This window comes from Mandrillus leucophaeus, unplaced genomic scaffold, assembly GCF_000951045.1.
Source record: "Mandrillus leucophaeus isolate KB7577 unplaced genomic scaffold, Mleu.le_1.0 Scaffold837, whole genome shotgun sequence".
Lineage (NCBI taxonomy): Eukaryota > Metazoa > Chordata > Mammalia > Primates > Cercopithecidae > Mandrillus > Mandrillus leucophaeus.
The window spans coordinates 785,108-799,162 of record NW_012109108.1 but is presented as its reverse complement, the minus strand read 5'-3'; the positions used below and the strand labels follow the sequence as shown (position 1 = coordinate 799,162).

The window sequence follows — 14,055 nt, the reverse complement described above, 5'->3', positions numbered from 1 at the left end:
GTAGGGATTCTATCTGATTAACTTTATACACAAAATTGACTATAAAGTTCTGATGTGTAGCAAATACTAATTGAATGAAGGATTAGAATGGACTTGAAAAAATTATTTAGCAGTTTTTATAAAGGGACTTGGAAAAGAAGCAGAGAGATTTTGGTGCAGGAGCTGTGTTAGCCAAACACTGTAAGATGAATTGAGTTTTGATTAAGGAGCTTTCTTGTGGGGGAAAAATTTGGGGCAATATATGTGCTTACAAGGAGATGGGGGAAGTGCTACATCTGGTGGTTAAAATGGCTGCAAGTAATGAGATGGTGCTTGTAGATGTTTGTGTATGTGCATATTAAATTAAGAAAAAAATAAAGATCCAAACATAAGTATAGTACCTAGAGACAACATTTGGGAGAGAAACAAAGGTTCTGCATGACCTCCAAACTCACAGTTTCAAACATTCAACCCTCTGCCACCCTATTTGTATTTTTTTGGCTCACTTTAATAATTCACCCCTTGCAATAAACCTGCTATCTATTGACCTTTCCAGCTAATCTTTGTTTCCTCTCCTTCTCTCATGCTAGTCAGAGGCACAGAGTGATTCAGGCATATACTTGCCTTATTTTAAAAAGAGTCAGCTCTCATTGTGGTATTTACACACAACCTATGTGAAACTTGTGATGCATTCCAAGGGAAATGCAGACACTTAGAATTATGCATTATTTTTTAAATAATTTTTTTTCCCAGATGGATATAGATTGGTATGCCTTGTATCTGCTCTTGTTGTTGATATTATAGTTTTAATTAAATACATTTTTCATGAATTTCAAGAAACCTTTGAGAAATGAGTTTGTTTAAAGATGTAATGATAATCACATATTTCTTTCTCTGCAGTCACCAAAACTGTTAAAGCAAAAATGTGGGTAATTTCAGCATTTGCCAGTCAAATAACATCAAGGTGAAATTGAGTTGATAAGGGTTTTTCACAGGGTTGACAGAAAAAACATAACCCTCTCCCCGTTGATACTCTCTAACCTCCAGGAGAGCAACATTTTAGTTTGATCACTTATTTATCCCAGGTAACTACCACAGTTCATAACACATGGAGGTTAGTAAATAATGTTAAACAAATTAAGAAAGCATTGAGGTGGAGGCTTTCTGAGCTCTGGGTGCATTTGTTAAGACCCTCTCATCCTGAGAGAACAATTCTGAGAAAGAGGATATAATTAAAATGTATTACTCACATTTCTTTAAGAGGCCATCAGGGCTAATCTTGTGTCTTACACTTCTTCATCTTTTTCCTCTAAGATTCCATGTCTCTAAGATCATCCACCTATATCCAGACTGTCATCGTCATCCTTGGAGGGCTGTATAATCTCTTTTTTTCCCCCATACACAAACATCAACTCTGCTCTCTTGAACCCATGAAAATTCATCAGCAGGATCCTCTATTTTCTCAGTTTCTTCTCTGTGTGTTTGCAGTAATGTGTGGCAAAACTGAAAACTTGTCTGTGTCCCAAGTACACTGCATCTACTGCAGTACTTGGTAGAGGTAGTTGTATTTTCTCCATACTCTGTCCCACAGGGCTTGGAAGCAAATGTATAGATCACTTATCTTTATAAATATGCATATTAGAGGCTCAAGAATTTTGCAAATAAAAATAAAATTACACCTTGAATCAAGGTGAAATAACAATTATTGGGGGAACCCGCCCCCAATATTTCAGCATAGGTTCTTTCTATTTTCCATAAGTGTTGGCTGGCTGAGGAATAAAGAGAAAGAGTACAAAGGGAAGAATTTTACAGCTGGGCCTCTGGGGGTGACATCACATATTGATAGGGCTGTGATGCCCACCTGAGCCGCAAAACCGGTAAGTTTTCATTAAGGATTTCAAAAGGGGAGGGAGTGTAAGAACAGGGAGTAGGTCACAAAGATCACATGCTTCAAAGGGCAAAAAGGAGAACAAAGATCACAAGTCAAAGGGTAAAAGTAAAGATCACAAAGCAAAGGGTAAACCCAGAATTATTGATAAGAGTCTATGTTCAGCAGTGCACGTATTGTCTTGATAAACATCTTAAACAACAGAAAACAGGGTTTGAGAGCAGAGACCGGTCTGACCTCAAATTTACCAGGGTGGGATTTTTTCCCCACCCAAATAAGCCTGAGGGTACTGCAGGAGACCAGGGTGTATTTCAGTCCTTATCTCAACCACATAAGACAGACATTCCCAGAGTGGCCATTTATAGACCTCCCCCAAGGAATTCATTCCTTCCCCAAGGTATTAATTATTAATATTCCTTGCTAGGAAAAGAATTTAGTGATGTCTTCCCTACTTGCACGTCCATTTATAAGCTCTCTGCAAGAGGAAAAATATGGCTCTATTTTGCCCGACCCAGCAGGCAGTCAGACCTTATGGTTGTCTTCCCTTGTTCCCTAAAATCGCTGTTTTTCTGTTCTTTTTCAAGGTGCACTGATTTCGTACTGTTCAAACACACATGTTTTACAATCAATGTGTACAGTTAACACAATTATAGTGGTCCTGAGGTGACATACATCCTCAGCTTACAAAGATAACAGGATTAAGAGATTAAAGTAAGACAGGCATAATAAATTATAAGAGTATTATTTGGGAACTGATAAATGTCCATGAAATCTTCACAATTTATGTTCATCTGCTATGACTCCAGCTGGTCCCTCTGTTTGGGGTCCCTGACTTCCCGCAACAACAATATTAAGAAGAATCATGTATATACAGTCTTCTCATCCCATCACCAAATGTCAGCCTAGTACACAAGACCTTGCTGAGTAATTCAGAGCAACTTGTTTCTGTTTAGGTACTCCTTATTTCATTTACCGATAGCACTGCTTTGTAACACTTATGTCATAACAGCAGCCGTCTGAGGGTTATGTTATACTGTGATATCATCCATCACTGCCCATTACAAATAATATGGATATAGCAACACCAAGATCAGGTAGATGACCTTTCTTTCATTGCTATTTCTAGATCTCATCTCTTTTCTATCATTGCAACTTTGAAGAGTCTTTAAAAAAGCCATACTTCTTCACTGTTATTGTTTATTGGAGTAATTTCTTCCTGCTCAGCCACTACTTGGGAATTTTGACAGACTTTATCACTTTGGTCACTATCTTCTCCCTTTATTCATCAGGTTTGATGACTTCAACATCCCTATAAATGATTCATCCAATCCATGGCCTCCCAGTTCCCTCCTTACTTCTAACATTTGGATTTGAAAAGCCAACATTATTTTATTTTATCCTAACCTTTTTCATGGTAACCCCTAAGACATTGTCATTACCAGCAATTGAATTGCCTCCAATTTTTAAAATCAAAGCATTAAACTTCATGTCTTCTCTAGTCTCACTTTTATTAAATAATCAAAGAATGAATATTTTTCTTAAAAACATATATATATATATTTCTGGTTGGAGTCAGAGAGATATAACCAAACAAGAGTCAGAAAGAATAGATATATAGAAGAGATAAATGGGCCTCAAAACAGATTTTTCCTTAAAGCCTGCAAAAAGGTATGCAGCCTTACTAATACCTTGATTGTAACCTGGCAAGACCCTAAGCAGAGGAACTATCTGAGCCATATTATTACCTGGAATTCTATCTGTAGAATAGTGAGATAATAAATTTGTGTTATTTTCTGCTTCTAAGTTTGTGATAATATGATATGATAGCAGTACAATAATACAGAAGGTAAATGGATAATACAACCTTAACACGTTCTGAAATTCATGATATTCCACACCCTTACACCCTGATCTTTTCCCAATTTTTCCTAACTTACTAAATGACATCACTATTCACATAGTTGCTTAGGCCAATATTATCAGAGATATTTCTAGATTATACACTTTCCTTCAAACCCAATATTCCACACTTCATTGAATTTTTTTTTTCAGCTGTACCCTGCAACTGACCACTTCTCTCCATCTCCGTTGATCTTTGCCTTGTTTAATGCACCTCTTCTCTAATCAGGACTCCCGAAATAGCCACCACTCTTGCTTTTCTAACAGTTTTCTATCCATAGAACAGCCAGACTGATGAAGTTTTGAAAATTTTAATCACATAATGCTATTTCTTCATTTAAAGTTGCAATGACTTCCCATCACACGTAGAATAAAGTTCAAAATCCAAATCTCTTTACATTGTGTTTTTTCTCTGCCTTCTTCATATCATCTCCTTCCACTCTCCTCTTTTCTGAGTGTGAACCACATTAACATTTGTTGGCTCTTTTCATACACAAAATCCATTGCTGCTTCAGATCTTTACATGGTTGATCTCTTTTGCCTTGAACATGTTTTCTCTAGGTCATTTAGTACCTTACTTCTTAACATTCTTAAAGTCATTCCTCAAATATCACTTCATCAGAGAGCTTCTCCCTGATTATCTCACATAAAAGTCAGTCACCACAACTTGGTGTCTCCCTACTTGTTATTTATCATTTTTCAAAGCGCTCTCACTTCTTACATTTTATTGACACGTGTCTACTTTTTTTTATTTCTCACTAGATAGAAGCTCCATGAGGACAGTTCCTTTGACTACCTTCAATATTGCTGTTATTGTGCTACTAAAACTGTCCCTGTACCCTGGTAGATTCTCAAAAGTGAAAGAGAAGCCTGGGCAACATAGCAAAACCCCATCTCTGCTAAAACTACAAAAAAATTAGCCAGGAGTGGTGGTGTGCACTGTAGTCCCAGTTAGGAAGCTGAAGTGGAAACCCCTGGGCCAGGGAAGTCGTGGCTGCAGTGAGCTGTGATTGCGCTACTGTACTCCAGCCTGGGAGATGAGAGTGAGACCTTGTCTCTGGGGTGGGGGTGAAGAAAGCACTGAGCACATATAAAAATTTTTGCTTACTTTAGGTATCTTGAGATTTAATTTATAAGTGTTTGATGGCAATGTGGGAAGTTAAGTGTCCTGAAGGAAAAAGTCAAACATGGAAAGATAAAGCTCTCAAGACATCATGAGGCCATTTCCTAAATAGTCATATCATAATACTTCTGATTAAAACATCAACTAATAATTAGAGCAGAAGACACTTGGAAATCTTAGCCATCAGCCTCTTCCTATTGGTATCTGAAACCATCTCCTATCTCTGTCTTAGCTTAGAAAATGATTTTTCATATCAAATTCTAAGACTTGTACTTCACATCTCAGATATTTAGATTTGTTAAATGGTGTTTCTTCTTTGCAATTATTTATAAGCAATGATTACATGGAACTCAGGAGTTTTCAGGGGGCAGGCTATGGTGAGGGCTAAGATTCTTTCATTTTAGTATCTATTAACATCTTTTGGGCTTTGTAATTGTATGATGGGTTGCCATACTGAAGAGAGAATCCTGTTCCTTACTCTTCCCACTTCATAACCTTAAGTTTCAAGTTGAAGTGTCTCATTTCATTTTTCCTTAATTACTCTTTGGCCTCATGGGACAAGACTAGCCTTCTGGCAGCACTAATATTCATTTAGGTGACATAACTGGGGGAAAAATGTTGCTCTGATGATAACAGTGGAGACTTCATATTGATGCTCAATTCTTTATTTTCACCTCATTGGTATAAATGTTATGTTTGCATAGGGTTTTTCTACAATTTCTTTCTAAGATTATTTTTCCCTAAAGCTCAGCACTTTTGGAATTTTTCATTCTCATTCAAAAATGGAAGCGATTTGACACAAAAGTCTTCTGGAAGCAGAGTTGGAATTCGTATTTTGGGTAGTAGAAGCAGTAGTTATGAGGGTAGTGGTGTCTTTTGTGGTGGTGGTGGCACCTGCTGCAGTTGTTCATATTTGGGGTGCACGAGTAGGGAGGGTAGGATCAGCTGGAGAATTTACCAGGAAAAATGGAGGTCCAGGTGGATAGGGTCTTTGTTGGGAAGGAGGCTGTGGATAACCTGGGCCATCAGGATGGAGTGGTGGACCTTAGGGTTGAGGAGGGGGTGGTGGAAATCTCCCTGGACCGTAGGGTTGGGGAGGGGGTGGTGGAATTCTCCCTGGGCCATAGGGTGCAGGAGGAGGTGGTGGAACAAATCCTGGGCCAAAAGGTGGAGGAGGTGCCGGTGGTCCAGGTGGATATGGTCCCCTGGGGCCTCTATGACTCTCACCAGGCTGTGGAAAAGAGAAGTAAATAATTTTAATTCACCTATTTCACAGTTAAATATAAGGGTGAATGCTTTCCATGGTAGGCAGAACTGTAAGATGGCCCCAAGATTTCTACTCCCTGCTGGCACATGCTGGCCTGACCTTATCAGGTGAGCCCTTTTAAAAAAGGTTCTACAATGTCAGAGACAGAAGAAATCAGAGAGATTTGAGGCTGCAGCGAATGCTTTTCTCTGTGCTTTGAATCAAGATGCCATGTTGTGGGGAGGGCCACGTGGAGGTACATGGTAGACCCGCTATAGGAGCTGAGAGTGGCCCCTGGCTCACAAGCAGCAGGAAAGTAGGGGCTTCAGCCCAATAACCAAGGGACCGAATCCTGCCAATAACCATACAAGCTTTAAAAAGGACGCTGAGCTGCAGAAAAAAAAAATACAGCAGTGGACACACCTTTTCAGCCTTGTGAGACTCTGAGCAGAGAAGCCAACTAGCCAAATTCAGAGTTATGGCCAAAGAAACTGAGATATTTATGAGTTTTTAATGCTACTAATTGGTGGTAGTTTGTTATGCAGCAATAGAAAATCATTACATTGTATCTAAGTCACATAGTCTGAAAGTCTATTATCAAAGAAAAAAAGTTTCTCCTTTGCTTTCTGATTACCTAGGCTGTCTATGAAAGCAGGGATAGTGTTGACTAAAAATATATATATATATATTTATATAATGAGCAAAAATCTTACCCTTTGCCTATAGTCGAATCTGTCGTTTAAATAAATTGTAAGTGGAAATAAATGCCCTTCCAGGATGAGAAAAATGTCTTTTTACGTCTAATTTAAGAGTTCAGGGCTGTTCAGACTTTGAACATTAATAAATTGTGAAAAATATCATGAACACCTACTTTGTGCAATGAGCTAATGTGGGAGCTGTGGTGGGCAGCCAGGGTTACAAACAGATCTTCTATGAATCTACAGGCAGAGGAGTTACAGTACAAGGCAGGATAAATATGATTTAAAGGGAAGAGAAATGAGTGGAATGAATCTGTGGGGTTTCATGCGAGGGTTTGAGTTCCGCTTCTGGCACATAGAGGTTGAGTGAGTGTGGAATACTTTTTGAGTCTCTTTTTCTCGTCAGAAAAATGACATTAATAAAAGGATCCACCTCCTGTGGTTATCGTCAGATTTTTGTTCTGAAATATTACCTGTAAAATGCTTAGAGCGATGATTGGCTCAAGTATGGTATACATACAGCACAATTTTTAGGAATAAAAATAGCTGAGACTGGGCATGGTGATTCATGCCTGTAATCCCAGCACTTTGGGAGGCTGAGGTGGGTGGATTGCTTGAGGCCAGCAGTTCAAGGTCAACCTGGACAACGTAGCAAGATTCTGTCTCCATTTAAAAAAATTAACATACAAAAGCTGGAAAGTAGTGCAAGGAACAAATATATTAGGTAGTTAAAGCGATCAGTTCTGGATAGGAAAATGATGAAGGATTTTTCTAGTGAGAAGAAGTCATTTGGAAAGAGGCTTAAAGAATATAAAAGAAGGAGGAAACATGCCAAATAGAATGAAAATACACAAATGCTCTGGGGTAAGAATGAAGTTCCGTTCTACTGATGGCAAGAAGTCCAGGTTGCTTGGAGCAGATGCTTTTTTTGGACACAAAACTACATTCACTTCCTGTGGTTCTCAGTCCCTTCACCTATTTGGCCATTACCCTTGCTAATCCTAAACTTTACTATTACAGTAAAGCATCCCTGTCCTGGATTCCTAATGCCAGGTTCTTAACAATGCTAGAGGATGTCACCAGCACTGTACCATCAGAGTTAGCGTCCTTCAGTGCTGTCTGCAATCCTTTTTTGAGTGTCTTATCTTACATTATCTCTTCCCACTTCCCCAGAGGCCTGTAATTTTCCAAGTTGATGCCAGTTTTATCAACATTCTCCACCTCATCCTGAGCTCTCATCTACCCCCACCAAAGTGGCTTTTCTCCTGCTTCACCAAGATATTTCAGGCAATTAGAAATGAACTTCCCTGATTTACTGGCCACACAACCATGGAGTCACTGATAGCTAGGAATTTTCTCTTTCTTTAGAAGTGTCTTCTCAGGGACTTGGCTCTGTCAGTCTTCCCTTTACTTCTTGTAAGTATAATATTGGAATTTGTTTTCTGAGGAAAATGAGACAGTTAAATGACGGGAATTATAAACTGACTCATTTTCTTCAGAAAACAACTACCATTTATGTTCAACTCACACTTCTCCCCCACAATCCTACTGGTTTTGCATCTCCCTTCCTGAATTCTAATTCTAACCACTTCTTATCATTTCTCTTACTTCCACTCTAACCTAAGTCATTTGTTTTTACCCAAGTTACTGTAATGACACCTTGATTTGACTGTTTGATTCTACTCTTACCCTTTCACCTAAAATATACAGAAAGTTTAAATAGATCATTTGCAAAAGAAATATCAAGTTTTATTATTTCCCTGCTTATAAAAGGTTCAGTTTCAACCACTGGTACCCTTGTTGTCATTGATTTTCTTGTCACGTCTTTCCTGCAAAGCGAAGCTCTATGAAAGGGTATTCTAGATTTGCCAACTCCACTTCTCAATTCCCATTTGCTCTTCAACCTGGCTTCTGTCCTTAATGTGCGAGTAAAAGTTTTATTAGGATCACTAATACAACAAATGAAAAATGCCAAGGCACTTCTGTAGAACCGGCCTCGTGTTTGTCTTTTCTAGCTGATGACATTCTGTGGTATTATGCAGGGCATTTGACCCAAGTGCTGCCAAACCAAAGACTAGTTAGGATGTATGGAAGTTCAGGACTTGATTTTTAATTGTCAAGAAAACAAATCCTTAGTGTGGGAAAATACTCCATTCACTTTTATTGTCAAAACAATTAAAAAATTAGCTGAAAGTATCTTTGCCTCCTAAAGATATCCTGATATTGATCTTAATATTAAGTAATGAAAAATCTTTGTGGTAAATATACCCAATCACATTGATTAGCTCCCTTTCCACAACTTTCTAAAGGTAATAAACTCAGAAAAATGATGACAATACTATGTTAAGAAGAAACACTACTCTCTCAAAGGGCTATAATTGACACTAATCTCCTACATTACTTTGTTTAGGAACAGTACGTCTAAGACATGGATACTTTGAACCTAAATTTATTTGTATTTTAATGGGACTAATAGTAGTTAGACTTGCTTTATTTGTGTGTGTGTGTGTACATATACACACACATGTAAATGACATGCTACCCTTCACATTTCCAACATTCGATAATTATCAATCATCATGAATCTCATATAATTAAGTTGGGGGAAAGGTTTATATCTATTTATACTGCTTATATTATTGGAGAACTATCTTTTTCTTTTTTCTTTTTCTTGTTTTTTTGAGATAGAGCCTCACTCTGTCACCCAGGCTGGAGTGCAGTGGCTCGCTTGGCTCCCCGCAAGTTCTGCCTCCCGGGTTCAAGCGATTCTCCTGCCTTAGCCTCTGGAGTAGCTGGAATTACAGGTGCATGTCACCACATCTGGCTAATTTTTTTATTTTAGTAGAGAGAGTATTTCACCATGTTGGCCAGGCTGGCCTTGAACCCCTAACCTCAAGTTACCACCCACCTCGGCCTCCCAAAGTTCTAGGATTGCAGGCATGAGCCACTGCGCCTGGCCCAGAAAGCTATCTTTTTCAAATTAATCTTTTAAAAAAATTTTATACAACAAAAGCCTGATACTTTGAAATTATAAAATGTTTTTCTTTTGTATTCTAAGGGCATAAAAATATTGAAAATCAGCTTTATAATCAAGCCATTAAGGTATTGCCTTAAAATATGTCAATATATTTTATTGGTTTATTAAAAATTATGTCAACATATAACACTCTCAGTAATTTAGCGAAGGTTAGACTACCTCAGTAACCTGAGAATTTCCTGCTTTTGTTCCTTTTTGAAAGTAGATGAAAGAGGAATTATTTTATGATTCATGTTTCACAATGATGTAATTTTATGTTGCTTGATTTGTGGAGGTCATAATGTAAAAAAAATAGCTTCATATTTTTCCTTTTGATATAGTAGATTTTATAGTACTTTGGTGGAAATTGCTCTGGAATTAATCTTCTTTTTCTGTCCCTAGAATTAATCTAACACTACTTTGAAATCAAGTATGATTCTACTACTTTGAAATACGTGTGTTTTAAAAACGTTTTTGTAATTTTGTATGATATTTAGTATCTCATTTGTCTTTAACCTGGTTTTGTATACAAAGTAGTTGTTTATATATAAATGCTTAGCATTCTCTCAAAATTTAGCATGCAAAGATACTTGTAGATCCTTGGTAAAATGCATCTTTCCCATTATGTGATACTCTTATTGAGGCTTGGATGAGGTGTTTACTACATTTTTAATAAGTGAGTTAGGTGACTCTGGTGTAAATGACCCATAAACTACATGCTGGGAAAAACAGTTCTATTTTAATTATTTATTTTTATAGAGTTTTACCTACTGTGTCACCGACTAGAGTATGGGGACTTAACATTTATACGTATCTGTTTAATGCAGTCTGATATTACAGACTTGAACTGTCCAGTATGGCAGCCATCAGACATGTGTGGCTATTTAAATTAGATTTTAAATTTAAATTTAAGTCCTAAACAGTGTTTCATCAATGGTTAATAACCATTGATGGAAAGGTAACATCATTAACGTAAAAAGAAATCTGAAATAATAGTTAATGAGAAAAGTATAAAGATGTGTGACCGTGATTAATGATACTTACTGTGAAACACGCTGCAAGAGCCCAAAGGCCTAAGACCCAAGTCAGTGATTTCATCCTTTCGGTTGCCTCTGAAAGTAAGCACAATAGGTGATCAGTATGATTGTTTTTTTTTTTTTTTTTTAAATTAAAAAGTAGTATTTAAAATGTCTCAACATTTGGATATAATGTAATACAAATATCCTACTATAGCATTTTCAGGGAATTTGCCTAACATTATTTTGAATTCAGTGTTACTGTGGGGCAATATTAGTAGGCTTATAAAATTTGACTTCAAAATAGTGGAAGTAGTTTTTATTTTTGACTTGTAAACTGATCCTTGGGATAATGCAAAAGAGTTGTTCATAAATTGTTCTGAGCAATAGAAGTTTTTATAATTAAGGTTTTTCCCTTAGAAGTAACTACCTTAAAATGTATACTTATTTATATTTGAACATTTTGATATTTTTAAAATAGTAGGTACATTACTTTATAGATTTCTATAGATGGGTTTGATATTAACATTTTAACTAGATCTTATGTTACAAATTTAATTTCTTGGAACAGCTTAAAAATAAGAAAAAAAAAAAAAGGAATCACCCTGTTGGGTATAGTCCAAGAGAAGAGTCACATAATCTATTTCATAGTTTTAACAACATTCTACCAAATTAATTTAGTCTGTGATGAGTGATCTCAAAGTGCTTCCAAAAATCCATATATCAGAGACTAAGGCAGAGAACATGGAAATGTCCAGGTATTCTACTCTCAATTGGTTCAAATTTTACAATGTATTTCAAATACATGATAGCTTGAGTTCTGGGAAAGCAACTCCATGCACCATTGAGCAAACTGGCTTCCTGATAGTCAACTCTGCACATAGGTTGAGTGTGTGGTCTGAGCAATGCAAGTCTTGAAAGAATTCTATGGACAAAATTTCACTGAATATTCAATTATACATATGTGGGTGTGGCTATTCCTTAAACTATTACTTTTCCTATGATCCATTCTTAAAAGAAGTTTGAAAAGCAAAAGAAAAACCAATAATAAAAATATTCTGTAGAACAGTTTTCTCTTTTAGAGTACATCTGAGAGTATTCTATCCCTATGAAGTTTCAAGAACTTTAAGGTACATCAGGAGGAAAAGCCAACTGTGTACTTGGATGGACTGATTGGCCCAAATGCCCAACATGAATGTTTTACTTTGACCTGAAAAAACCAGAATTTTTCAAAATTTAATGCATGTAATGACTTACAGTTTCATGTCAGCTGCTTATGTTTTTGCTGATAATGAATGTTGTATGAAAAGCCCATAAAATGTTATCTTTGAAAAGATTATCTTTGAGAAAAATGTTAATATTCAAAATAAAAATTATTAAGTTTATATTTCCAAATACCTACCTTTGTATGAGGATCCGTCTTACAGTTGATTAATCTGCTGGTCAAAATGACTCTTGCCAGTTGAAAGACGGCAAATAAAGGTGAAAAGGGACAAGAAATCTTGCTCTTATATATTGTAATGGATTTCTGTTGGCAATATGAGAAAGGCTATTCGGAAATAAAATAACTTCTGAGTTGTTGCTCTTCAAACAAAGATAGGAAAGTTGTCCTTGCCAATTTGGCAGTCTTTTTCTGGATTTTTTTTTCATTCCTGAAAAGCATTGACATGTTCAACATTTGCTGTTTCCTGAGGAAACAGATACAGCAAATCATAATATCCTATCACCTCAGGAAAACAATCTGGGGCCTGTGGTGCACCATTTCCTCTTTATTTCAAAGGAAAAGCTGGCACAAGCTTTTTCTATTCCAAGTGATTTAATGGGCCGTCTTTTGTTATTTGTTAGTCTCATCATATTTTCTATTTTATTTCAAAGGCCTACATACGTGCGAAATACAAATATTTTTAAATTCTAACATGATCAGGAGAACATATGGGAACAAAAATGATAATTGAAATTAAAAGTACCTAATTAAATAAGTGTTGCCAAATAGTGCATGTACACACATACACCCAGGTATGATGCAGGGCCAGTAATGTAAAGAATATCTAAAATATCACTTGACTGTTTGGATTACCGTACTATATGTTGTGGGTTTCTTGTTTCTATTTTTTAGTTGAAATAATGAGATTGTATTATTGTTTTGTGCTTGAAAGTTTGTATATATCTTATCCCATGTATGGTTTTTCACAGTTGTCTTCATTGAGTAGATGTTTCTGAAGGATGATGAAAATGAGTGCTGCTATTAGGATTTGGATCTAAGTTTCAAAAAAGCAGGAAAGAAAAATCTAGTGGTAGAAGAGGGATAATAGTCAGAAGGTTTATGCAGTTTCTCAGTCAACTATATTTCAATTCTTTGTGATTATTTTAAGGTAGTAGACTATTTACAAGATCTTATATATGCATTTTGTAGGAAGTTCCCTTTTGCCAATGAAGAACTAAATGAGAACAAACTGTTTTAAAAATCATGTTGTCCTTGCCATTATTAACTTGAGACATTTAATTAAATAAAAATATAATGACATGCACAATTTTTGATTATGGCAAAATTATATGGACACTTTTACTTTGAAGTGAATGTCTAATGGAAAATCATAGCCTTGTCTTTTTGATACATCTAGGCTTTGAGCATAATTTTTCCTAAGCTAGATGATCCTATAATCTGTAGTTTTTATACATTATTGTATAATAATAACAGCTAGTACTTACTAAACCTTTAGCATATTCCACATGGCAGGATAAAATGAGTTCTATTGTTATCTCTGTTGTACACATAGATGACATAGATGCTAACTAGCTGAGTGGTGCTTGACCTAAGTCTTCTCACTGGGGCCTGAGTGAGTTTTTAACCAGTATTCCATGTTGCTCCCTAAATCTTAATAATCACCATATACTTAACTAACTTTATGTTACAGTACATTGTAGAGATGAATCAAGTGACCTTAATAGTCAGGTCATTCTACTTCAAAGCCAAATATCAACAATTTCTTGCTGGGTTATATAAGACAAGCTATTTTATCTCATTGTGTCTCAATCTCTTCATTTGAAGAATGTATATATTTATAATTTTTAGATCATGAAGATTACAACCAACCTTCCTGCCTCCCCTCCCCTCCCTCCATTCTTCCTTCCCTCCCTCCCTCCTCCCCTCCTTTCTTCCTTCCCTCTTTCCTTCCTTCCTTCCTTCCTT

The 14,055-nt window shown here is 36.4% G+C and overlaps 1 protein-coding gene across 1 annotated transcript; it reads right to left on the bottom strand.

Moving 5' to 3' along the window:
- Positions 1–5,542: 5,542 nt before the first annotated feature.
- Positions 5,543–12,401, bottom strand: SMR3B (submaxillary gland androgen regulated protein 3B). The gene is made up of 3 exons (XM_011968295.1): positions 12,268–12,401; positions 10,894–10,961; positions 5,543–6,120 (listed from the first exon to the last, which is right to left on the bottom strand). The coding sequence occupies exons 2-3, from the start codon at positions 10,945–10,947 to the stop codon at positions 5,935–5,937; spliced, it is 240 nt and encodes a 79-aa protein (XP_011823685.1). The 5' UTR covers positions 10,948–10,961; positions 12,268–12,401; the 3' UTR covers positions 5,543–5,934.
- Between the last annotated feature and the right edge of the window lie 1,654 nt (positions 12,402–14,055).

Excerpts from the sequence above, each read along its gene's own strand:
- SMR3B (XM_011968295.1), bottom strand. The coding sequence starts at position 10,947 with ATGAAATCACTGACTTGGGTCTTAGGCCTTTGGGCTCTTGCAGCGTGT. Across the intron at positions 6,121-10,893 it reads CTCTTGCAGCGTGTTTCACA|CCTGGTGAGAGTCATAGAGG; the intron begins GTAAGTATCATT and ends TCTTTTCCACAG.